The 27,796-nt window shown below is 31.6% G+C and overlaps 1 protein-coding gene across 2 annotated transcripts; it reads right to left on the bottom strand.

Moving 5' to 3' along the window:
* Positions 1–631: 631 nt before the first annotated feature.
* LOC139516013 (zinc carboxypeptidase-like) lies at positions 632–27,621 on the bottom strand. 2 transcript variants are annotated; one of them, XM_071305817.1, is made up of 7 exons: positions 27,504–27,621; positions 22,246–22,968; positions 20,144–20,245; positions 18,344–18,516; positions 17,998–18,090; positions 14,965–15,060; positions 632–865 (listed from the first exon to the last, which is right to left on the bottom strand). In XM_071305817.1, the coding sequence occupies exons 2-7, from the start codon at positions 22,934–22,936 to the stop codon at positions 701–703; spliced, it is 1,320 nt and encodes a 439-aa protein (XP_071161918.1). In that variant the 5' UTR covers positions 22,937–22,968; positions 27,504–27,621; the 3' UTR covers positions 632–700. The 2 variants fall into 2 exon arrangements, with proteins under 2 accessions (XP_071161918.1, XP_071161919.1); XM_071305818.1 differs by lacking the exon at positions 27,504–27,621 and adding an exon at positions 27,373–27,439.
* Between the last annotated feature and the right edge of the window lie 175 nt (positions 27,622–27,796).

Here is a 27,796-nt window from a genome sequence, read left to right on the forward strand (position 1 = left end):
TGCTTTTCTTCTGAAACTTAAAATTGGTACAGTCATGTTAACGAAAATATTAACAAAGAAAATTCTTCAGATGTGTTCTAGCTGCAGTATAAATTAAATTAAATGGGCATCCTAATGATTGTTTATATTTTTCATGGCTGAAGCCTACTATACAGTTTTAACTGGAGAGCATGATTTGACATACAAGATCATCTTTGTCTCCACCAGGACTCGAACCCTCTGTGTTACAAGGCAGTGCGTTAACCGACTTTCTTAGCTCAAACGCTTACAGCTGACTAAGTATCTAACTTGTTCTAAGGGAAGTAATCCCATCTCACTGTATAGGTTTTTCTTTTTGTTGAAGGCTGTATAGCTGCCTATAATTGCTAACATCCACTTCATTTAAACTTTGGTGGATAGTTTTCTCATTGCAATCATACCACATCTCCTTCTTTTAAAATACTAAGTCTTATCTCCCCTGAATTTAGTAAGAAGACTTTTAAGCTTATTTAGCCCTTAGAGTTCTATTCATATTTAGGTTGAGTGAATATAATTGTAAATGATTTGTTTATAGGTAAGATTTTCACAGTGATGACAACAGCTCTAATCAACCTTTGTCTGGGGATCTAATTTTATTACTACAAGAACACAATTCAGTTTTAATATTTTTAATAACAATACTATAAATTAATTTATTTAATAAAACATGTATATCTATATATTATGCTTTCATAAACGAAGCTGAAAATGATGACCCTAATGATTTAAGGCTAACAATCCTCCTTCTGTGATGGAATCTATTTTTACCAGTTAAACACACAAAAAATGTCAAACAGGCAGAAAGCATCATCAGAATGTAACCAAAATTAAGTGAGGATTCTTCATTCTGAAAACAAATATAATTTTTTATTTATATTGAATGCATAACTCGTATAAACTAATGGTAATACTGTTATGGTTCACTTTATGTCAGATTTCAAATTTGCTGTGATTTAATATAAATAAATGATAAATTGTACCACTTGTTTCTGGCATTATCTCCATCCAAGACAACCAAGATTATAAATCTTGTATTAAAAAGAAATCCAAAAATCCAAAATAAATGTTGTTGTGTGTTCACAGGAGATGTGAATTGTTAAGCATGCACTAAATAGGACATTATATGTCAATTAAATCTCCCGACAGTATTTAGATATACATAAGTATATATACATGTATACATAAGTATATCTAAATACTGTCAGGAGAATTTATATTATTATAAACATCAATTTTGCCATTTTTAATAGCATAATAACACGGCTGGTAATCTACACACGCAGAACATTTGGTTCTGCAATGAAAACCGTGATAGGATTTTCCGGTTGTGCTTGAGTGGAGCAATTATCACCGCTTCGAAAGGTATATACATTTCTAAATCGCAATTTTCTTATTCGACTGATCAAAATATTGAAAATCGGAGAATGCTATGCTGTGGTGAATACTTTAACGAAGAGATACATGTATCATGTACTGTTGTACGTGGAGTTGAACTCCTACAAAATCAGTTGCCGCACGAGAATTTGCCTAAAAAACTGACATTTAGATTTTAAAATGGCTCTAATTACAGACCTACAAGTTCAAATTTACTTTTTATTCGGTCAATGGGTATGGATGTCGTTTTGGAAGGCGTGGACGCTGTCCGGTGTTGATAGACATCTTAATAAATCTAACCAGTTGCTTCGCAGGGCGCAGCATTATACGACCGCAGAGGTTGAACCCTGAACGGTTGAACCCTGAACGGTTGGGGCAAGTATGGACACAACATTCAAGCTGGATTCAGCTCTAAATTTGGATTGTGAATAAATAGTTGACACAGCATAGGTTTCTGACACAGAATGAATGTGGTCTAATGAACTTAAACAAAAAATTTTGCCTTTGAGCAATTCACTATGCTGTTGAATATTAATCCTCTCAAAAAAATGTTTGAAGAAATTTTCTTTTTATTTATGAAATCTGAAATGAAAAAAATTGACCCCCCAATTTTTAGTTTCACATCCCCCTTTCCCTTATTTCAAAACAGATCTCAATTCAAATTTCTAATGAAGTTTGCAACAATAACTACTCATTTAAATACATCATAAAATATTAAAATGTAAAAAAAGTGCTTGTTATTACTGAATGGTAAAGATTGTTTTAATCTATCAGTTGGTAGTAAAAGTGAATATACATTGTATATTGTATAAAACAATGATTTAAGTTGATTCAACTACTATTCTGGACAAAGAAAGATAACTCCAATTGAAATCCAATTGGAATTTCTTGCTATTGCACAATATTGTGCAATTAGATATTTCTTGCTATTGTGCAATACTGTGCAAATGAAAATATTTGCTATTGCACAATACTGTGCAATTGAAGATTTCTTGCTATTGCTGAATACTGTGCAATTGAAAATTTCTTGCTATTGCACAATACTTAATATAATAATTTTGGATCCTGATTTGGACCAACTTGAAAACTGGGCCCATAATCAATCAAAGAGCTGAAAGCTCTGAAGAAAAATGACGCCACTGTCTCTAATATTGGGATAGTTTTTATGCAAGTCTTGATTTTCACATACCGTAATTAGTTTAACAATGCAACATGTCTCGTAAGCATATAATTGATATTCGTATATATGTGTGTGTGTGAAGTGAAGGTGACAACTGGCTGTTTTTTTAAGACAAATGAATAGGTCAAGACTCAGGTATCTCCATGGATGAAAATTGAACGATGGAGGAACTTTCACCATTACAAACCGTGTCTACATTGTACAGAGTAGCGCGATCGGAAGTATTTTATCCCTCCATACAAGGAATGGTGAACATGCTAATTCATTGCTTATTTAAATTATATTTATTTGAATTTTCATTATAGAATTAGAAGTATCAAATTCAATATGTTCATTTATTGCCGTTTTTAACCATTCAAATGCCAAGTCTTCATGGTTCCCCCTTAGTCGAGAATGACCAAAAGCTGTCATGAAGGTCCCCATGTAGATTTCTTGTTTTTTGGTAATTGTTTTGGGGGTTAAAAAAATAATATGATGTGGAGCTTATTTTTCATGGACACTGTCAAATTCAGAACCCATTACCGGTATGGCTGATTTGCAGCAACAACAAAACGATTCGTACGGGTTATGAAGGTTAAAGAGATTTGTAAAGCAAATGAAAAGGTTTTTAATGACTTTATCTGACAAATTGATGCTGTGCAACATGCATCTTTTGAGTCTGAATAGAAACCGGAAACGCGGATGTATCAAATTGATTGTAATATACGAAATGAATTCGGAATTACGATACGATATTTCTTTACAGAAAATATTTAAAGTTTTTACTTTTAAACTTTTAAAGTAATTCTAAATTATCGTTACAGCAGTACTTGAGTTATTTGCGATAAAATAATATTTACTGTTTTGCGTCTTATTTTGTACTTCTTAAAAAAGGGGGATGCTGATTGCGTAAGTCAAAACAAAGCACGTGTTCGACTTGTTAAACTGTTTTCTTTGTAACTGGATTATTAATTCATTTATTTAATCTTAATTATCATAATCATTTGCTAAAACTTAGTTGATTATTTCGACAAATGAATTGTCTATCCTCAGATAGTATTCTCGTGTCTGGTTTGTTGATCTACCTGTACAAGCTCAGGTACAAGTGATTAGCGATCTTAATCCGTAGATTCCTCAGGCGTTAGAACTGTATTGGATTATAACATAAAAAGCCTAAAGGTTATGCAATTACATGCATTTGATTATAATTGATAAAAAAAAATGGCGTCGGGCTACAAAAAACGATGAAGTTTTGAACGATGGCGGAAGACATTTAACGATGGCGCAAGACAATTTAACGATGGCGCAAGTCATTTGACGATGGCGCATGACATTTGAACGATGGCGGGGCGCCATCGTTAAACAGGCCATGGAGATCCCTGAGACTACCTGAATTGTACAAATAAATACCGTAGAAAGGCTTGTATATTTCTAACTGGTACATAGTCTGAATCCGGGTCCGTTCGCGCCCACTCATGTTCGCCCCCTTTCACTTCCACACCCTAAATGTTCGCACCCAATCTTAATTGGTTTTGTGTTTAATAACTCTGTAAGCAAGTGTTTTCTTATAAGTATAATTGTTGTCATTGTCTCAAAATAAAGTGAGACAGCATTTTTATTTGTGTTGAATAAATCTTAATCATGTTTTGGATAGCGTATTGTTAAAAATAATAATAATCCTTTCTTATTAAAGTGGTATTTTGTCAACGTTTTGTTTTGTGTTGAATAACTCTTAATCATGTTTTGGTTAGTGTATTGCTATAACTTTGTTTCATTGACTTCTTTCAAAATGAAGTGAGATTCTGACTATGTTTTTTTCTGTGTGTTGAATAGATTTTATCATGTTTTGGTTATAATAGTGGATTGCTATATTTTGGTTCCTATATTTTATTGTTTCGTTGTTTCAGATCAAAGGGACCAAACTGTTAAAAACAATTATCTTTTGTGTTTTTCCTTTAAAATCTTCAATGTTTTACTCATACCAAGCTATAAATACATTCTGTATTTACACCAAAGCAATTTAAAACAACAATCATGATTTTCCAATTATTCAACTTGAATTTGAATTAAAATTGAGCGCGAATGAGTAGAGTGCGAACGGACCTTGGGTGCGAACGTGCAAACCTGCAAGGTGCGAAAGTGTATTGGGCGCGAACAGACCTGATACCACAAAATATTAAGTAAATAATCTTTTCGTTACTCAGGTAATTTCAAACATTTGTCAAAGAATTCTAGTCAAACCGGCACCTGGTTAAATTGGCACCTGGACAAATCAGCACCTGGTTAAATCGACACCTGATATAGTCAATTCGTCACCCATGTTAAATATATATTTTAACAGTATTTTAAGCAAAAAGAGTAAAAATAAGTAAGGGGTTGCCAGAATTTTTTTCAGTATTTAAGCAAAAAGAGTTAAATACTAAATTTCACATTTGGGTGTTCATTGTACATTTTGTATATATATATTTATTTTTCTCAACTAAATGACATTTTTGGTGTATTTTTAATGATATATATATGAGTAGTCAAAATAATTATTACGTCTGGCAAGGCTTTTTTAATTTTATTCTGGGACACCTTTCTATGACCGCAAGGCTATGTTAATTTTTTTCTGGGACGCCTTCCTAAGAAAGCCTTCCTACGAACTTAAAATAGCCTTGCCAGACGTCATAATTATTTGGACTAATACATGAGATATTGGATATTTTTATGCATTATTTAAACCAGTTGAGCATTTTACAGGATTGTTTGTTTAATGCTTTTTAAACTTTACTGAAAAAAACACCTTTAATTTGCTTATTATTTGGCATGAAAGTTTGATTTATTGAAAGGGACTCATAGTTTTCCATTTTTTTTTTAATAATTGTCTAATTGTTAAAACAACAGCTTGGGTAAGGGCTTCGTTGTTTACCTTTATACACAACAACATAATTTCACTTTGGTTTCGTTGTTTACCTAAATACACAACAACATATTCACTATGTACTTGGTAACAGTTATTAATTAATTGAATAGAAAATATTATAACAAATATTATTGGATGCCGAATTGACGTCAAATAGGTGCCGATTTGACTAGATGCCAATTTAACCAGGTGCCGACTTGACTTGTACGTTTCAATTCCTCTGCGATCGTTTGCGGTAATTTCTTGAGAAAAACCTATTTTCCATCATCAAAGAGAAGAAGAAACTGCTTGAAAATGATTCTGGGACGCTTCATGATTGTTAAAATAAGTTAAATTCACTCAAAAAACAATTTTAAAACTTGCGATGTTTAAACAGGAAGTTTCAAAAGCACGTGTAAAAAAAGAAATTAACCGGTGAGAGTGGAAATCCGTACATAACAGATATCACTATAGTACGACTTTGAAAGCAAAACAGGTCCATCCTTTTGTAAAACAGTCTTTAATATACCTATCACATTAATGTTTGAAGGGTCTTAAGCTTATTCAAACCATAAAAGTCGGTATGAAACACCAAAACGGAATGAACAATAACCGATTACGTTTTGTAGTTTACAAATTCTAAACTGGTTCCCGTCAAACTACAACACTTTGTTCGAGTGTAGTGGAATACAAGCAGAAACCAGTTAGTTTGTAAACTGGTTCCTGGCTGATTACTACACAATGACCTCTCATGCATAATTAATGATAACACAAGCAGATTCCAGTTTGTATAGAAAATAGTAAATACGAACCAAGCGCGGTAGGCAGAGAAATGTAATGAAGTTCAGGTCGCCAGTAATGGAACAATGACTGCGTCATTTTCCAAAAATCTAAGTACATGTTTAGATTCAGCATATCAAAGAGGCCCAAGAATTCAATTTTTGTTAAAATCAAACTTAGTTTAATTTTGGACCCTTTGGACTTTAATGTAGACCAATTTTAAAACGGGACCAACAATTAAGAATCTACATACACAGTTAGATTTGGCATATCAAAGAACCCCAATTATTCAATTTTTGATGAAATCAAACAAAGTTTAATTTTGGACCCCGATTTGGACCAACTTGAAAACTGGGCCAATAATCAAAAATCTAAGTACGTTTTTAGATTCAGCATATCAAAGAACCCCAAGGATTCAATTTTTGTTAAAATCAAACTAAGTTTAATTTTGGACCCTTTGGACCTTAATGTAGACCAATTTGAAAACGGGACCAAAAATTAAGAATCTACATACACAGTTAGATTCGGCATATCAAAGAACTCCAATTATTCAATTTTTGATGAAATCAAACAAAGTTTAATTTTGGACCCTTTGGGCCCTTTATTCCTAAAATATAAACTGTTGGGACCAAAACTCCCAAAATCGATACCAACCTTCCTTTTATGGTCATAAACCTTGTGTTTAAATTTCATACATTTCTATTTACTTATACTAAAGTTATGGTGCGAAAACCAAGAAAAATGCTTATTTGGGCCCTTTTTTGGCCCCTAATTCCTAAACTGTTGGAACCAATACTCCCAAAATCAATCCCAACCTTTCTTTTGTGGTCATAAACTTTGTGTCAAAATTTCATAGATTTCTATTAACTTAAACTAAAGTTATAGTGCGAAAACCAAGAAAATGCTTATTTGGACCCTTTTTGGCCCCTAATTCCTAAAATGTTGGGACCAAAACTCCCAAAATCAATCCCAACCTTCCTTTTGTGGTCCTAAACCTTGTGTTAAAATTTCATATATTTCTATTCAGTTTTACTAAAGTTAGAGTGCGAAAACTAAAAGTATTCGGACGACGACGACGCCAACGTGATAGCAATATACGTCGTATAAAAACCTCATATTTGCATTATGACATGCGTGAGGGGATCGGTTCTGATTGAGGACATTGTGAATGCGTGAGGGGACGTGAAATCATAATATTATATCCAAACTATGAGTATTTGAAAGTTGCCTAAATGTGGTCAGATTGTTCATGAAAAAACACATTTGTGTGCATAAACAAAATTAATGAGATAGAATTTTGAAATACATTGTGGGAAGATAGGTTTTACGAACAATAAAAGGAAATATTTTGTCAACGATTTGTTTCTAGCTACAAATAAAAGTTGGAAAATTTCATATCAGCCCAGTATATATTTTTTACGAAAAGAGTTAACTCCCCTTGTATTGCATTTTTTTTTTTTAAATTGATCGCGAAAACACAAATTTTGATATTCAGTTGAATATTTTGATTTATACAATACATCACAAAGTTTTCTGTATATGAATAAACAGTACCAATAAATTGCAAATATGTCTCCAGTAAAGGCAACAGTAGTAAACCGTTGTCAAAATTCATAAATTGATTGAGAAAAAACAAATTCGGACTACAAACTAAAACTGAGGGAAACACATCAAATATAAGAGGAAAACTACGACATAACAACAACATAAATTTAAACTTTAACACACACAGAAACGAATTACAATTTAACAATGGCCATTTTCCGGACTTGGCACAGGACATTTTAAGAAAAAATGGTGGGATGAACCCGGTTTTGTGGCATGCCAAACCTCCCGCTTCTACGGCAATGGTAAATATATCAGTTAAAAACAACATTACATGACAGGACTACAATACAAATAAATGATAGAACATATGGGACAGAGAAACACTACAATTATAGCTATCAAAAGGTACCAGGTTTAAAAAACACTTATATGGCTCAATATCTTTAATTGTTTTTACATAGGCGGTAATGGTAATGTTTTTTCCTGTAGCTCAGTCCATATCGTAAACTTGGATATGTATGATAGCTCGTTTCGAAGCTGTGACATTTTCACATGTGTGGTTAAATTTTCGGGGTACAAAGTGAGATTACTTTTTCCGTAAATTAGCAAACCCCGAACATCCTTTTGTGATGCGGCTCCTTGTGGTAAAATATCCCCTTTTTAACACAATAAGTTCTTTGAAAATTTAATACTTTGAACACATTCAATAGCTCCATAGTTTTTACACATTTATTCTATGTTCCTCTACTTTCCTAATCACCACAAATAATTAAGTTCAGTCATTTGTTAAAAATAGAAACGTGTCCAATATCACTACACAGAGATTTTTTCTTTACACGTGACTTTTGAGTTCCTCATTTCGAGGCGAATTAGGGATTTTGTCCCATATGTCAGACGCGTCTTTTGTCAACACAGGGCTTACCAGTGACGCTCAGATGAAAAAAGTTTGAAAGCCAAGACAAGTACATTGAGGACCAAAAGTTCCAAAATGTTGTGTCTAATACAGCTAGGGTTTCTGTCTGGAATAAGAACATCCTTGTTATTTTGAATAATTCATAATTTTGCAACCAGTGATGTTTTATATAATGACTATATAATAGATATACATGATAAAATCGAAGTGGTGACTAACTACACAATAAAAACGGATACATAAAATTACCTAAACCAGCACATAAAAATGCACAGCCGAGTTAGCCAAAACCAGAAACGCCCAAAGTGGCGTAATATGTGAATTTCTTAAACAATATCCCAACCAGATGCTCCGCAGGGCGTAGCTTTATACGACCCCAGAGGTTGAACCCTGAACGGTTGGGGCAAGTATGGACACAACATTCAAGCTGGATTCAGCTCTAAATTTGGATTGTGATTAAATAGTTGACACAGCATAGGTTTCTGACACAGAATGAATGTGTTCTAATGAACTTAAAATTTTTTGTTTTCTCTTAGAGCAATTCACTATGCTGTTGAATATTAATCCTCTCAAAAAAATGTTTGAAGAAATTTTCTTTTTTATTTATGAAATTTCAAATGAGAAAAATTGAACCCAATTTTTTTAATCACATCCCCCTTTCCCTTATTCCAAAACTAATCTCAATTAAAATTTCTAATGGAGTTTGCAACAATAACTACTCATTTAAATACATCATAAAATATTAAGATGTAAAAAAACTGCTTGTTATCACTGAATGGTAAAGATTATTTTAATTTATCAGTTGGTAGTAAAAAGTGAATATACATTGTATATTGTATATAACAAAGATTTAAGTTGATTCTGGACAAAGAAAGATAACTCCAATTAAAAAAAAATCTTGCTATTGCACAATATTTTGCAATTAGATATTTTTTGCTTACTATTCTGGACAAAGAAAGATAACTCTAATTAAAAAAAAATTTGCTATTTCACAATATTGTGCAATTAGATATTTCTTGCCATTGCGCAATACTGTGCAATTGAAAAGACTTGCTATTGCACAATACTTAATATAATAATTTTAGATCCTGATTTGGACCAACTTGAAAACTGGGCCCATAATAAAAAATCTAAGTACATTTTTGGATTCAGCATATCAAAGAACCCCAAGATTTCAATTTTTGTTAAAATCAGACTAAGTTTAATTTTGGACCCTTTGGACTTTAGTGTAGACCAATTTTAAAACAGCGCCAAAAATGAAGAATCTACATACACAGTTAGATTTGGTATATCAAAGAACCCCATTTATTCAATTTTTGATGAAATCAAACAAAGTTTAATTTTGGACCCCGATTTGGACCAACTTGAAAACTGGGCCAATAATCAAGAATCTAAGTACATTTTTAGATTCAGCATATCAAAGAACCTAACTGATTCATTTTTTGTCAAAATCAAACTAAGTTTCATTTTGGACCCTTTGGACCTTAATGTAGACCAATTTGAAAACGGGACCAAAAGTTAAGAATCTACATACACAGTCATGACAGTTAGATTCGGCATATCAAAGAACCCCAATTATTCAATTTTGATGAAATGAAACAAAGTTTAATTTTGGACCCTTTGGGCCCCTTATTATGTTGGGACCAAAACTCCCAAAATCAATACCAACCTTCCTTTTATGGTCAAAAACCTTGTGTTTAAATTTCATAGATTTCTATTTACTCATACTAACGTTATGGTGCGAAAACCAAGAAAAATGCTTATTTGGGTCCCTTTTTGGCCCCTAATTCCTAAACTGTTGGGACCTAAACTCCCAAAATCAATACCAACCTTCCTTTTGTAGTCATTAACATTGTGTTTAAATTTCATTGATTTCTATTTACTTAAACTAAAGTTATTGTGCAAAAACCAAGAATAATGCTTGTTTGGGCCCTTTTTTGGCCCCTAATTCCTAAACTGTTGAAACCAAAACTCCCAAAATCAATCCCAACCGTTCTTTTGTGGTCATAAACCTTGTGTCAAAATTTCATAGATTTCTATTAACTTAAACTAAAGTTATAGTGCGAAAACCAAGAAAATGCTTATTTGGGCCCTTTTTGGCCCCTAATTCCTAAAATGTTGGGACCAAAACTCCCGAAATCCATACCAACCTTCCTTTTGTGGTCATAAACCTTGTGTTAAAATTTCATAGATTTCCATTCACTTTTACTAAAGTTAGAGTGCGAAAACTAAAAGTATTCGGACGACGACGACGACGACGACGCAGACGACGACGCCAACGTGATAGCAATATACGACGAAAAATTTTTCAAATTTTGCGGTCGTATAAAAATAGGATAGACAGAATTCAGGATTAGATTTTCAATACTGATATAACATTTATCAATAACAATGAAAATTACAATATTAATTAATATCAAATTGTGGTAGTAAACTATATCGATTATTTGGCCAAATCCACGAATTTGGACACATATTTGAAAGGAGTAGGTCCGGTAAGGACCGATTTTGGCCTCAAATTTAAGTTTCATCTGACGAAAGATTTTGACCACTTTTTAAACACTCAAGTGTCTATTTCATATGATGCAATTAATTTATGTGAATGATTTTAACTTATTTAGTCATTAAAAACGATCCGATTCAGGCTCAAATATGAAAAATCTACCAAATATGCGAAAAAATGTCACTTTTCAGATAGTTTTTGTCAACAAGAAAAGGTCATAAGTACATGGATTTCCCATCCGTACAATCATTTTCTATGTTCAGTTGACTATGAAAATTAGGTAAAATCTTTAATTTGGCAGTAATTAAGAAGATCATATCAAGAGGAACACATGTGTACTAAGTTTCAAGTTGATTGGATTTCAACTTCATCAAAAACTATCTCGACCATAAACTTTATAACCAGAAGCAGGACGGACGGACAGACTAGAAAACATATTGCCCATAAATGGAGCATAAAAATAGTAAGACTTGTTTACATACCTGCCAACTTTTGAAAGTTCCCATATGGGTTTTTACTGCACAACAATTTTAAAGGTTACAATTTTTAGCGACGTATTTTGCAAGATCTGGATTGTCTAGAAAAAGTGTCATATTTGTATGATGAACTTACATGCCTTTTCCTTAAGTCTGTTTGCATGATTCTAGTTATATATTAAATCGGTAGAAAAAATATACATGAAGCTAGCAGACCAGGGTTTATTTTCCAGATTAAGAATATTAGATGCTTGTTGAAATTTCCAATTTTGAATTATGCACAAAGATGGACCTTTAACAGGTTGGGAACAACACTCCAAATGAGGGTAACCTAACTGGAAGATCATCACAACCCACTGTAAAAAATGAACACAAAATAGAATTTTTCAATAAAATGCTGAAAATAGGCTTTAAAGTATTAAAATGCATTGCAAAAAACAAATATTTCATTAAATAAATTTAAGTAGAATATTCCTATGATATTCCTTTTCATATTGGATACAAATTTTATTGAGTCTACTGCAGACACTTTGTAGTCAAAGTGTTTCAACTGAGGTACTACACAGGCGTCAAAAGGCGTCATTATGGAGTAAAGGGGGTGGCGTCAAAAAGCGTCATTATGGAGGAAAGGGTTAAGTACTGAATGGTCAAAACATCATGTTTTTTTATCGACATAAATTTTGTCATAAATGTAACCAAATGATGTAGAAATTGTGTTTTTTCTTCAAATTTCCATCAAATTGTAATGTTTATAGTTCCATTATTGCCTCTCTATTTGAATAAAATAAAATAATAAGAAGAATCTGTTTCTTGTTTTGTTTTTGACAAATGATTGTTCACTGCTAGCAAATGAATCATTATATTTATATATCTTATCTGTATATATTTTTGTTCATGTCTTCATCTCCTTATCATTTGTAAATGTATAGACAAATAAGAAAGAAATAAGCTCCACATGTATATTTGCAACATCTATAGTTCCATTATTGCCTCTCTATTTGAATAAAATAAAATAATAAGAAGAATCTGTTTCTTGTTTTGTTTTTGACAAATGATTGTTCACTGCTAGCAAATGAATCATTATATTTATATATCTTATCTGTATATATTTTTGTTCATGTCTTCATCTCCTTATCATTTGTAAATGTATAGACAAATAAGAAAGAAATAAGGTCCACATGTATATTTGCAACATCGTAAATTAATTAAAAAGACATTCTGCTGTAAACAAAATTATGATATAAACTTCAATTTAATCCTTGAAAGGAGGTCTAGATTGCTAAATAATTTATAAATTTTAATTTTTTTATTTGTCCAAAATCATTTAAATTCATTTAATCAACATCCTTTTATGATTATTTGATTAAAATATTAATCATTTATAGTCTTTTTACAATTTACATTTTTAAAAGCAAAATAACTGAAAACAGGATAAAACAAAGGGAAGTAACAAAAAAGTATTTCAATATTCCCAATACACATCGTTTTGATAACACAACGGCAGTTAGCCGGAGGTAAACATCGTTGATTACCAGTATGTTTGACACCCAAGCTGTCAAGTGAAGCCATATAATTATACATCTTCTTTGATGTTCAGGTAAAATTTAACACAGGTGTCAATTACACCCGTACAGTAGTAAGAAATGATCAAATATGGCGTCTGAAAAATTTCATACACGGGAGTTTTTTCTCCTAAACGGGAGGTTCACATGTATGTTACGAAGGGCGAACTTGTAAACAGGGCGAGTTGTCCCGATACCAAATTCACGCATGCGTAATACAAATATCTACAGTTAAAACATCCTGTTACAAGTAAACAAATAACGTTCATGTGGATGAGATGAAATCTAATAATTTACATAAATAAAAGGGTCATATTTACGATAGTGATTGTTTTACAATCATAATTTACAAATTAAATGATTCAGATGCCTAATCATGTGTAAAAATCGGTGTCAGGAATCTAAGTTGTTTTGAAATTGTAATACACGAAATGAATGCGGCATACGGAGACTCAATGCCAATGGTCAGCCCCTTAAGTCTTCAGAAGACTTGACGTCTTCTTCCACTAAAAACGAAAGTGGCCGCATCCGTGTTCATCCTCAATCTTTATATATGTTATGTATTATCATCAAATACAACTTCCATTTCAATATTTTGGATGAACACGAATGCGGCCACTTTCGTTTTACACGGAAACCGTCTAAAATTTAACTAAAATGCTGGAATTGTGATGATTTCAGTAATTTAGCATGTATTAATGGTGCTAGTTCTCAATATATGTGCATTGTATTGTCAAAAAGGGCCCATATTTATGTAGCAGAACCTTTCTACTATCCAATAAATGACTAAAAGTTTACATTTTAACAATTTTGTAAAACTGCTATATTTTTGGGCCAAAAAGGGGTCTTACTGGACCTACTCCTTTATTGGTTAGACTTTTATTCATAAAAAGAAAACATGGTCATTTATTGTTATTTCAAAATTCTATCTCATAATTTTTATTTATGCACACAAATTTGTTTTTTCATAAACAATATAACCATATTGAGGCAACTTTCAAAGACTGATAGTTGAATATAGAGATATGATTTCAAGTCCCCTCACGCATTCACGATGTCCTCAATCAGAACCCATTCCCTCACGCATGGCAACTTGAAAATATGAGTTTTTAGATTCATTAAGATGTCTATCAACACCGGACAGCATCCCCGCCGCCCAAAACGACATTCATACCCATTGACCGAATAAAAAGTAAATTTGAACTTGTAGGTCTGTTAATAGAACCATTTCAAAATCTAAATGTCACTTTTTTAGGCAAATTCTCGTGCGGCAACTGATTTTGTAGGAGTTCAACTCCACGTACAATAGTAAATGATACATGTATCTCTTCGTTAAAGTAATCACCACAGCATAGCATTCTCTGATTTTCAATATTTTGATCAGTCGGAATAAGAAAATTGCGATTTAGAAATGTACATACCTTTTGAAGCGGTGACAATTACTCCACTCAAGCACAACCGGAAAATCCTCCCACGGTTTTCATTGCAGAACCAAATGTTCTGCGTGTGTAGATTACCAGCCGTGAATAAAAGATATGAATCATTGTTGTATAGTGGTCTTACATCTTTTTTTTTTCTAAATTAAATGATTCTTATATACTCAAAATTTTAAATGAGAAAAAAATGTAAAAAAGTTATCTTAGACAAAAAATCATTTTTTAAAATGTCTATCATAATCTGTTGATAAAAGATTTCATTTCACCCTTGCTTTCACTGTGTTTTTATCTAAAGAAGTGGCATTACTTACAAAATCTTCTGTTATATGACTAACTTGGCTTGATTTCCAATCTATCATATATCTAAACAGTTGAACATATAATGGGTGAATTGTTTCTAAAACTTCCTGCAAATATAAATGTAAAGCATATATATAATGAAATCTATAGTTTGATATTTTCAAATTATTCTCAATTTCGTTTGGCCGACATAAAAAATCAGATGCAAAACTGTAGCTTTCATGGTCCTATATACCTATTTTATAATGTGAAATATAGTTCTGACTTATCAGACATGCATAATAAATCAATTAAACTTAATTTGAGATATTTTCAAACTATTTTTTTCTGGTTAAAGGGAAGTAATACAGTTTCACCATGTGTCATGAATCTTTTGAAATGCACAAATGTATAATAATCATTAGCATATTTCATTTTCAAGAGAGTTCTTGTTTTTCTTTGTTTAATATCCAGGTATAAATATGACTGGATTTTGTATATGTTGAACTATTACATGTCTTATTTCACATGTGTATATGTGACAGAGTGTTTTTAAATAAAACATTGTTGTATTTCGCTTTCATTGAATATGAACTATGCATGCTTTATACCTAATCTCCTTTTAAAAACACATCTATCTGTGGATATATACATTTTTTGAGTTACATATGTGCAATATCTTGTTTTTATTGGATTCATTATTTAATATTCAGTAATTTCTTTTTAAAACTGTATCAATTTATTTTGATTTCTCCTACTACAAAACTATCAAGAATAAATTGCTCAATGTTTAAAAGGTACAAACTATTTTGAAATTTAAATAGCAGATTAGCTTCACAAATAGCTTAGATATAATAAAATATGGAAAATAATTTTGGTCACATTTAAATGGGCACTAGCTGTCACATTCATGTTCATTGATTCAAATTCTTATATTTGATTTATAACAATGTAAAACATTTATCCAAATTATTAACAGTCTAAAATAAACAAGTTAAAGAGCATGGGCTCAATAATTTGTAGCTTCGTTTGTGTGTATTGACTGTATTCTAGTCTAGACACCATCTTATTAACTATCGAGTTGACCTCTGAAAACCTCTGATGGCCATATAAGGTATATAAACATAAATAAATATAAATAGATTACCAGTAAGCGAACTCGTGCGATTTGATTTTTCTAGGTCTATTGAATTTCATATTATATATTGATAAATGGGGAATGTGTCATGGGACACAGATGATGCCCCCGCTGCATATGAAATTATATAGAGATATAACTCAACAACAGTGACACTTCTTAAAGTTGAATTTAATTCTATTTTTTGCGGTAATAAACATTGCTAATAAGTTTTATAACATTTATTTGAGAAATACTCAATTAAGAGAACAGATACTAAAAATTCAGCAATTTTTCCATTTATAAAGGGACATAACTTTAGAACAATAAAAGTGGGTTGTCAAAATTCAAACTGATTTGTGTTTTGTGGTAATAAGCACTGTGTGTAAGTTTCATTACATTTGGTTAAAGAGAATGGAAACAAAAAAAAATCAACAATTGTTCCATTTGTAAAGGGGCAAGTACCTCTAGAATGGTGAATGTGACTCTACCCAAATTCAAACTTGATCTGTATTTTGTAGTAAATAGCATTGTGTATAAGTTTCATAACATTTAGTTGAGGCAAACTAAAGTTAGAGAAAGAAAACCAATTATGAAATTAAAACGGAAGGACATTCAGACAGATAAGGGTAAAACCTAATGCCCCCTCTGCAGGTCATGAACAATATATGTTCATCATCGTTTTTACCTGTATAAGAATGATGTTTTGTCGATTGAATCAGTCAATCAAATGATATATCTTTGTTTCACTTTCCATGTTGACATTCTTTTCCTTTAAATGACTGATCACTCATGATTCTTTCGTTATCCATCTCTAGTTAAAGGGTTAAATTGAAGTTCACATGTATATGGATTCAATGACGTCGAATTATTCACTTGCAAGAGATTAATTAATCTTCAATGTTCCCTAGCTTATTTGTCAAAATTGAACCATACTTGCTGCTAAAAGCAAATTATTATTTCACTCTTTCACTTTAATTGATGATTGAACAAAAAAAATCCTATTTTAGATTTTTTATATATCTTGAAGCTAGTGCCCCTTTAATATGCAGTTGGGTTAATATAGTTTATCAACAGGTTGAGGGTATTCCTATGAGCACAAATTTCATCCTTTTAATAACAGAATTGTTCCTTTATTGTTTTGAATTAAAAATTAATCACAGTTAATTGCCAAACTCCTTCTATTAGTTGATTAATTTTTGTTTTGTGTTGATTTTATGTGTCAAGTCCTTTTCAATTGATTTTTCTAGTGATTCTAGGCCCTAGGGGCCTCAGTGGCTGAGTGGTCTAAGTAGTTACTACTGTAATCACTAGCCAGTCAATACTGAGGTTGTGTGTTGGAATCTCACTTGTGCAGGTGCACCCGATTCCAATCTTAATTAACTAGGATTGTCAGTTTCCTAAAAATCAAAGGTCAGTGGTTTTCTCCAGGCACTCTGGCTTTCTCCACCAATAAATACTGGCCACCACAAAATAGCTTAAAAGCTGTGCTTAAAAGTGGCTTTAAAACACAAACAATCAAATCAAAATCTAGATGATTCTTATGTTTTGCTGCTACACCATTTCTCAGGTAAGATGGACGATTTTGGCCCAACAATATGTTAAAGCCCTGTCACCTTCTGTATTGCCTGTCCAAAGTCAGGAGCCTGCAGTGGTTGTCGTTTGTAACTGTTTATCATACTTGTTGTTTGTTTGTTGTTTTGTACATCAATTAAATCAGGCTGTTGGTTTTCTTGTTGGTTTTCTTACTTGAATTGTTTCAGAATTTGTCATATTGAGACCTTTTATAACCTGCTTTGTGATATTTAAGGTTTTGCCAATTTGTAGATATTGTGACCTAACTTTGCTTGCTTCTATGTCAATTTGTCTCTGGTAAAAAAATTGTCTCATTGGCAATCATACCACATCTATATATATATTTATATTCATTGGATTTAACAGAACAAACCTTCAAATCTTCATTTGGTGGATTAAACAAATCAAAACAGCTAGTTCCTTTGTGATTTTGCCCCCAAAGTTCCACTGTGTACGAGAAAGGAATCTGTCAAATAAGAAAATAAATTGGGGAACTTTTTCATGTATAATTATTGCTTTTAAACAATAAATTGAAATCCTTTTCACAATGTATATTTCTTCACTATGTATAAAGCTGGTTCTAGTTTGATAATGAGAAATCATTGTACTTGAACTGACATAACCAATGATTGGGGCATGCTTGGGAATAGTGTATTCATTATCACATAATATCATAAATAGTAGGTGGTAAATTTGATATTATTAGAGCATAAACTTGCCTTTCTAACTCCAGCCATAAAATCAAATATAGTTCCATCTGCTGTATAATCATTTAACTTATATGCTTGACCATATTTATATGTATACTTTGTACAATGAGATAGCTCCATAGCTAAATCTAACATATCAGCGAAGTTATCAACTTGTCTTCCAATCTTCTTTGACTTTGTATCTATAAACATGTAAAAATTATTAGACAATAAGTTACCAGAATAAACTTAATATCCATATAACAATAAGGAGATGTGATATGATTGCTAATAAGACAATTATCTACAAGAGTCCATCATTAATGTGTACATACAGGTTTAATACAGGTACCATCCTAAAATACAAAAGTTATGCATGAATTTGTAATTTTTTAAAATTGCAAAAACATTGTCATAATGTTTTTCTTCTAAATAATATAAAGAAATGTATCATTCTCTTGTGCTCTTTTTCATGCATTTTTTTTAACTTAAGCTCACAAAAACTAATTGTTCGAACAAATTAAAATTTTGCTATTTCTCTGTCTTTCTGCCATGTCTACTATAGTTTTGAAGATACATATGTAGTACTGTATGTAAACATACTTAAATCAGATAAAAATTATCAATTAACTGCAATAACCTCTGTTTAAGAGTCAATCCATTCTTTCACTCACATTGGCATTTTTGAAGATGTTGTTTATACATTATTAAGTAATTGAAATGTTTAAACAATAGAAGAATTTGAAATTTTTAGGAATAAATCCAAAATGAAAATATTTGTTCCCAGTCTTGCAAGAATGTAACTTTAAGGCATGTAATCAGGTCAAAAGTTACATTTATATTTAATTTGTATATGTATTTATTTAATAAATATAGGAATTAATCTACAACACAATTGATTGATGCATAGTGTGAATAATACTTCTTAGGATACTGTAAGACAAAATCCATTGTGTATTAAAAGACACACAATTGTATGGCCTCAAGATATTGTCTTCTTATAAAAAAGGGGGAAATTCAATGTATAGTTTGCACCTATTATCATGCATCAGTCAGGGGACTTACTGAAATAAGTGATTTTTAAATCACTTATTTGAGTAGCAAATTCGAGTTTTTTTCACAAATAGGGATTTTGTAGGTTTTTCAAAATTTTAAACACATAGGTTTAAATAATATCTTTTAATTAGTAAAATTGAAAAATATGAACTTTTTGCTTCTTTTAAGTAGCAAGGTTTATGCCTTTGATGCTATCGAATAGCTGAAAATTCTATTTTAGTTGAAAAAATGCTATAATAATGGCTTTACATAATGAACTGATACTTTCTTAAAAGATTCTTCACAGCAGTGGGAGTATTTTTCCTGTGAAGTTCAAGGTTTCATCTTTCAGATTATGTAATAAAATTCTACTGTTCGTGATAAAAATTTAACTGTTTGGGGGTGTTGAAATTAGTGGGGGTTATTAAAAGAATGATACTTAAAGAAGTGATTTTTGGGAAGGAAATTGAGGTCTGATACTTAAACAAGTGACTTTTATGTCATTATCCTAGATTCAGTACAAGGTCATCACCTGAAATGACCTGGTCATCCTAGACAACACAGATGTTGGTTCTGATAAGTTTAGAAACATAATTAGTCCCTGGATCATTAGTATTCTATATTTAAAGCTACAATAAAATTAAATCACTTCTTCTAGTGATTAATTTGTACTACTTAAATAGGTGATTATTAAAGAAAGACAACTCTAACTTCCAACCTTGATGGAAATAATGTTACTTGAATCAGTGATTTAGAAAATCACTTGTTTAAGTAAGTCCCCTGATTATTACTCACCTGCAAAAGGAATGTAAATATGTTTAATACCAGAATGAAAAGACATAAACAGATCAAATTTAATCTTTTCTGTCAGATCTGTAAATGCTAGAGATTCAGGCTCTGAAATTAAAAAACAAAACAAATTAAGTCCAATTGATCAAACAAATAATTTGATCACACAACCAGATGCTCCGCAGGGCGCAGCTTTATACGACCGCAGAGGTTGAACCCTGAATGGTTGGGGAAAGTATGGACACAACATTCAAGCTGGATTCAGCTCTAAATTTGGATTGTGATTAAATAGTTGACACAGCATAGGTTGGTGACACAGAATGAATGTGGTCTAATGAACTTAAAAAATAAAAATTCGCTATGCTGTTGAATATTAATCCTCTCAAAAAAATGTTTGAAGAAATTTTCTTTTTATTTATGAAATATGAAATGAGAAAAATTTAGTTGATTCAACTACTATTCTGGACAAAGAAAGATAACTCCAATTTTCAAAGAATATTGAAAATATCTTGCTACTGCACAAATATCTATTCTGGACAAAGAAAGATAACTCCAAATAACTGAAAATTGATTTGCTATTTCACAATATTGTGCAATAAGATATTTCTTGCTATTGCGCAATACTGTCAATTGAAGATTTCTTGCTATTGAACCATACTGTGCAATTGAAAATTTCTTGCTATTGCACAATACTGTACAATTGAAGATTTCTTGCTATTGCTGAATACTGTGCAATTGAAAATTTCTTGCTATTGCACAATACTTAATATAATAATTTTGAATCCTGTTTGGACCAACTTGAAAACTGGGCCCATAATCAAAAATCTAAGTACACGTTTAGATTCAGCATATCAAAGAAGCCCAAGAATTTAATTTTTGTTAAAATCAAACTTAGTTTAATTTTGGACCCTTTGGACCTTAATGAAGACCAATTTGAAAACGGGACCAAAAATTAAGAATCTACTAACACAGTTAGATTATGCATATCAAAGAACCCCAATTATTCAATTTTTGATGAAATCAAACAAAGTTTAATTTTGGACCCTTTGGGCCCCTTATTCCTAAACTGTTAGGACCAAAACTCCAAAAATCAATACCAACCTTCCTTTTGTGGTCATACACCTTGTGTTGAAATTTTATAGATATCTATTCACTTATACTAAAGTTATTGTGCGAAAACCAAGAATAATGCTTATTTGGGCCCTTTTTTGGCCCCTAATTCCTAAACTGTTGGAACCAAAACTTCCAAAATCAATCCCAACCTTTCTTTTGTGGTCATAAACCTTGTGTCAACATTTCATAAGTTTCTATTAACTTAAACTAAAGTTATAGTGCGAAAACCAAGAAAATGCTTATTTAGGCTCTTTTTGGCCCCTAATTCCTAAAATGTTGGGACCAAAACTCCCAAAATCAATCCCAACCTTCCTTTTGTGGTCATAAACCTTGTGTTAAAATTTCATAGATTTCTTTTCACTTTTACTAAAGTTAGAGTGCGAAAACTAAAAGTATTCGGACGACGACGACGACGACGCCGACGACGCCAACGTGATAGCAATATACGAAGAAAATTTTTTCAAAATTTGCGGTCGTATAAAAAGATATCATATAAAATTGATAATAATTATTTAAAGGATGAGCACTCACTCCACTGAAAAAAAAATTACTTTCAATATTAATTGTGAACTTACATTTTATTATACTGTGTTTTGTGGTATTACAGCATTGTGTATAAGATTCATAACATTTGGTAGAGGCAAACTAACATCAGAGAAGGAAAACTGTAAGGACGGACAAGGATAAAACTTAATACCACCTCCACTATAGCGGGGACATATTAAATATGTCAGTTTATTAACAAGTATGGTCCAACACATAATTTTGTATCCACAGTATAAATTTTGGAAATAAAATAAATTACTTGTATAGGATAATAACACATTTCCAAAATAAATAATTTTCTTGGTACAATTACATGTTACAATGTATAACCATTTAACAATTTCAACCCGTGATTTTTCCTACTACCATGACCAATAAATACTGAAGCTTCCATGTAACAATCTATACCTAATAGTAATACACTGTCTTGTGCTGTGTGATCATATTACCTGAAAATTTATGTAGACCTCTGTATTCTTCATCTTTAGGATCTGATGAACTTCCTTTCCTTCCATATTCCCAGTCAAAGTTTCTATCCAAATCTACGCCAGTCTCAGTTCCTCTCCAGCAATAATTATTTGTAGATTCTAAATATAGCCTTCCATCTGGGTTAGCTACAGATATTATATAAATATCTATATGAGATAAAACATAATGTGAAAATTGCTCCTCAAAACTTCCATGTGGAAATGTAAGTCCTTTGGTTAAATTTTTCAATAGATATAACAAGCTTTCAGTTGGTAAAAATTCCCTTGCATGAACACCATAAGAGAATAAAATTTTAAGTCTGGAATTCCCTGTATATTTTGAGATTTGGGTATTGAAACTCCCTGTGAAGTTTGTTATATGGAGAACTAGTTGTGAAACTTTGTTTCTTGATTCATATTCTTTCTCAATTCTCATAAAGTTTGGATTTCTTTTAACAATCTGAGTTATCTCCCTGTGTAACATAGAATAATTATGATATACACTATAATCTGGAATGTACTTTTCTCTCTGTGCTTTCACATCAATAGTAGAACAAAAGTCCAGGAAAAACAATATCACAGACACAAAACAAAACAGTTCAGACTTAGTAATAAATGTGTACATGACAGCAGCTTTTGGTGGGCAAATCTTCAGGAATAACGGAAATTTCATCTTGTACTCTCACTATATGCAGAATTTAATAACTGAAAACAGAAACAACATACAATAATTAAACATTCATTTATATAGTTTTAAGTATAATAACATGTTACATCAATATCACATTTGTCACAGTCAGGAATTCGGTCTTTCATTGTTTGAATCACAGTGAACCTTTTTATACTACCAAACATGTACTCTTGTCAGTTTCCAGCTGACCTATTAATTCATACACAATAAAGATTGCATTGTTAAGTTGTAGTCTCCTTCTGATTGGTTTAAGGAAAGTTTTACCTGATAATTCAGAACTAAAATATCAACAACTTTTAATCTTTAAAAATTTGGTTTTATAAACTCAGTTTTTCTTTCTTTTGAAAACAAACAAACACTGAAAGTTGCTAAGCTGCTAAGAGAACAAAACTAGTCTAAAAAATAAATAAATAAATGGAGAATGTCTCCCCATAGACACAGATGATGCCCCAGCTTGCATACACTATTATAAAGGAACATAACTCAAGAAGTGATGCTACCAAAATTAGTTACAGAATAGAAACATATAAAGGGGCAATGATGAAATGGTTAATGTGACGTCACCAAAATTCAACCTTGATCTGTGTTTTGTGGTAATATGCATTGTGTATAAGTTTCATAACATTTGGTAGAGGCAAACTCAAGTTAGAGAATGGAAACCAATTTTGGAACGTATGGCATGTACATAAGTACAGACCATGCAGACAGACAAGGTTAAAACTTATTGTCCCCTCTGCTACGTCGGAGGCATAAAAAAATTCTTGATATATACAACTATAGAGTTAAGACCAATATAAATACAAATACATATAAATAAAAAATTGCTATTTCACTGATGCCATCCAAGCCAAATATAACTACAAATGTGTTTACAGCATGAGTTGTCTCTTTTTGCATGTATCTGAATACATGTATATACATCATGTATATGTAACATGATTCATGTACATATTCCTGCACTTGTAGTGCCTAATGGTACTAATTAGTAGCCTTTCTTTTGTCAAGTTTTTACCAATTATATTGAATATCAGTTTTTCAATTATTTCACTGATTGTTGCTCAACTTCCGGTGTCAAATACTTCATACATATAAAAGATCTATTAAGGAATAATATGTCAACAGTTCAGAAATGTATGTTGGATATGGAAAGAACTGTTGCATTGTAACAGACACCTCAGAGAGTTTATGTAATTATATAAGGACTCTGCAATACTGTAAAAGCAGAAATTCTCGTGGAGGATTTAATTTTGTTTATTTCGTGGGAACAATACATAAATGAAATAAACACCCATCCACCCCAAAAAAACTTAACCTACATATATATACTAAAAGTTCCATTTACTGGAAACAACGAAATTAAATCCCCATGAAATCTTATATAGAGACAAAACCATGAAATTTTAACCCAATGAAAATTAATGTTTCTACAGTTTTTGTTTTGTTTTTTTACATTGTTGTATAAATCAGGCTGTTTGTTTTCTCATTGTTGAAGTTGGTATAGTGATCTGTAAATGTTCCCATCTTGGTCCTTATATAGATATATATAAGAAGATATGATTATAATTGACAATGAGACAATTCTCCATCCAAGTCACAATTTGTAATAGTAAACCAATATAGGTCAGTCAGTGTACGGTCTTCAACATGGAGCCTTAGCTCACACTGAACAGCAACCTATAAAGGGCCCCAAAAATGACTAGTGTATGTAAAATCATTCAAACAGGAAATCCAACTGTCTAATCTACATAAAAAAAAACAAGAAACTAGAACCACATCAACAAATGGCAATGATGCAGCGATTGTTATTGTACATTTATAATTATATTTGATAGCTTTCTATTATTTTAAACTGTGTTCAAGAAAAATCATATATAATCCTTGAAACAAATCCCTGTCGAGTTATGTCCTTCACCAGAAAAGTTTGTCAATTTTGTGCATCTTTTTTTATGTCATTTACTAGATAGAGGGGGTCGCCTGTACCCCTGCTCTTTTTAAAAAAAAACATCAAGCGTCCTTGTGATCATCATTATGCAGGAAAAAATTGAAATAAAACAAATATTTTCAAAAATGAGGGCACATCTTCAATTTGAACTGAAGACAACTACTTTACATGTAAAGTGTTATAGTAGGCTCAGATCAGAATACCAAAAGGAGTGAAGCAGTTATTAGACCGGTTCTCAATTTATTTTTACATTATTATTTGTAATTATGCGATTGGAAAGTTTAAAATAGAGTGAATAATTTTTTACAGGATATATGAAAATAACTAGTACATGTAGCAGTGAGATGTTTATAGAGAGGATTTTCAATTTTAACCATTCAGATGAGAAATTCTACTAGTTACATAATCACATAAACAAAGCAGAGTCGCCTAAATTCTAGTGATGAAAATATGGGAAATTAAAAAAAAAAATAGTGGTATATATTATAAAATTGAGAATGGAAATGGGGAATGTGTCAAAGAGACAACAACCCGACCAAATAAAAAACAACAGTAGAGGGTCACCAACAGGTCTTCAATGTAGCGAGAAATTCCCACACCCGGAGGCGTCCTTCAGCTGGCCCCTAAACAAATATATACTAGTCCAGTGATAATGAATGCCATACTAATTTCCAAATTGTACACAAGAAACTAAAATTAAAATAATACAAGACTAACAAAGGCCAGAGGCTCCTGACTTGGGACAGGCGATAAAATGCGCAGGGGTTAAACATGTTTGTGAGATCTCAACCCTCCCCCTATACCTCTAGCCAATGTAGAAAAGTAAACGCATAACAATACGCACATTAAAATTCAGTTCAAGAGAAGTCCGAGTCTGATGTCAGAAGATGTAACCAAAGAAAATAAACAAAATGACAATAATACATGAATAACAACAGACTACTAGCAGTTAACTGACATGCCAGCTCCAGACTTCAATTAAACTGACTGAAAGATTATGATTTCATCATATGAACATCAGGCACAATCCTTCCCGTTAGGGGTTTAGTATCATACCATCATAACATATATGAGAAGAACATAACCCGTGTCATGCCAACAACTGTTTTTAGAATAAATGTGTTTAGTTCCGATGCAAAGACCTTATCAGTGACTCAATATTAACGCCAAAATATGCAATCTTTAATGACTTGGCAACAGTATCATAATTATATCCCTTCTTAATAAGTCTATTCAAAGGTTTTGTAAGTTTATGAGGTGAATACTGACACCTTTGTGCTTTATAAAGAATATTTCCATAAAAAATTGGATGTGAAATACCTGAACTTATTAGAAGTCTGCATGTTGAGCTATATTTACGAATGATGTCTTTATACCGATGATAAAATTTAGTAAATGTTTTGACTAGTTTGTGATATCGAAAACCCTGGTGTAATAATTTTTCAGTAATACATAAATTTCTCTCGTTAAAATTTAAAACATTGTTACATACACGAGCGAATCGTACAAGTTGAGATATATAAACACCGTAAGATGGTGACAAGGGAACGTCACCATCTAAAAACGGATAATTAACGATAGGAAATGAAAAATCATCCCTTTTATCATAAATTTTAGTATTCAGCTTTCCATTAGTGATATAGATATCAAGATCGAGAAAAGGGCAGTGGTCATTGTTAGTATTAGCTTTATTTAAAGTAAGTTCAACAGGATAAATTTCATTAATATACATACTGAAGTCGTCATTATTGAGAGCCAAAATATCATCCAAATATCTAAAAGTATTATTAAATTTGTTTATCAGATGTTGTTTCGATGGGTCTTTGCTTATTTTTGTCATAAATTGTAACTCATAATAATACAAAAACAGGTCCGCAATAAGTGGTGCACAGTTAGTCCCCATTGGAATTCTGATAATCTGACGATATACGGAATCCCCAAAGTGAACAAAAATGTTATCTAGTAAAAATTCAAGGGCATATATAGTATCAAAGCATGTCCAATTAACATATTTTTTTTGTTTATAGCTACTAAAAAATGACCTAAAAGAGTTTGAACATATATATTCACATTCTGATTTTTTGAATGCCCTATAGTCTTGAATTTTCATGATAAAAATATGAAAAAATAAATAAGCCTTGTAAATATAGTGGTATCAGAGACCAAGGACGTATATAGGTTAGGGCATCTTCACCTCAAGAACTAGTTTATAAATCTGACAAAGGTGAAATTTACAGTACAGGTTACAGGTTGGAAAGAAACCTAAAATAGCCTCTGAAGTGACAGGTGATCACAGGTAACATTTGGAACTGGAAGCTGTAATTTACACATGTTACAGTAACATAATAATTTATCGAAAAATGTAAATCATATCAGTTAAGTCCCTGACATTGCATATATATAAATGCATCATGTGTAATTCTAAACAATTATGGCCATATTCAGTATATAATTTTACATGCCATGGTACATGTACCTGGACGTATACAGTTTCCACGCACATGTAACTGTGGCAAATTTGTTTGTTTTGTTGACATTTTGTTTTCGTATGTTGGTGTGATTAAATGGATACTTTCATACTCGTGTTCTATAAAGTCATTTCAATACCTTTTCAATTTATATGTTTCACACAACGTGTATTGACTAATTTTCTTCCATTATATACATAGATGCGAAATACACATTTAGCCTTTATCAGGGAAAGGTAACTCCGAATGACTTTTCCTTTGAAGCAATTATTTCTATCAACAAATTTGTATGGTCTGCCTACAACAAACTTTTTTTAAAGGGGACTTTGCAGTTTCTCATTTTAGGTAAAGAAATGTTTGTCTTCGTCAATTTCGGGCTGAAGCAGTAAACAATAGGGTTATGGATCTCTGTAAATAACGTAATGTGCAAAT

Source organism: Mytilus edulis, chromosome 3 (assembly GCF_963676685.1).
Source record: "Mytilus edulis chromosome 3, xbMytEdul2.2, whole genome shotgun sequence".
NCBI lineage: Eukaryota > Metazoa > Mollusca > Bivalvia > Mytilida > Mytilidae > Mytilus > Mytilus edulis.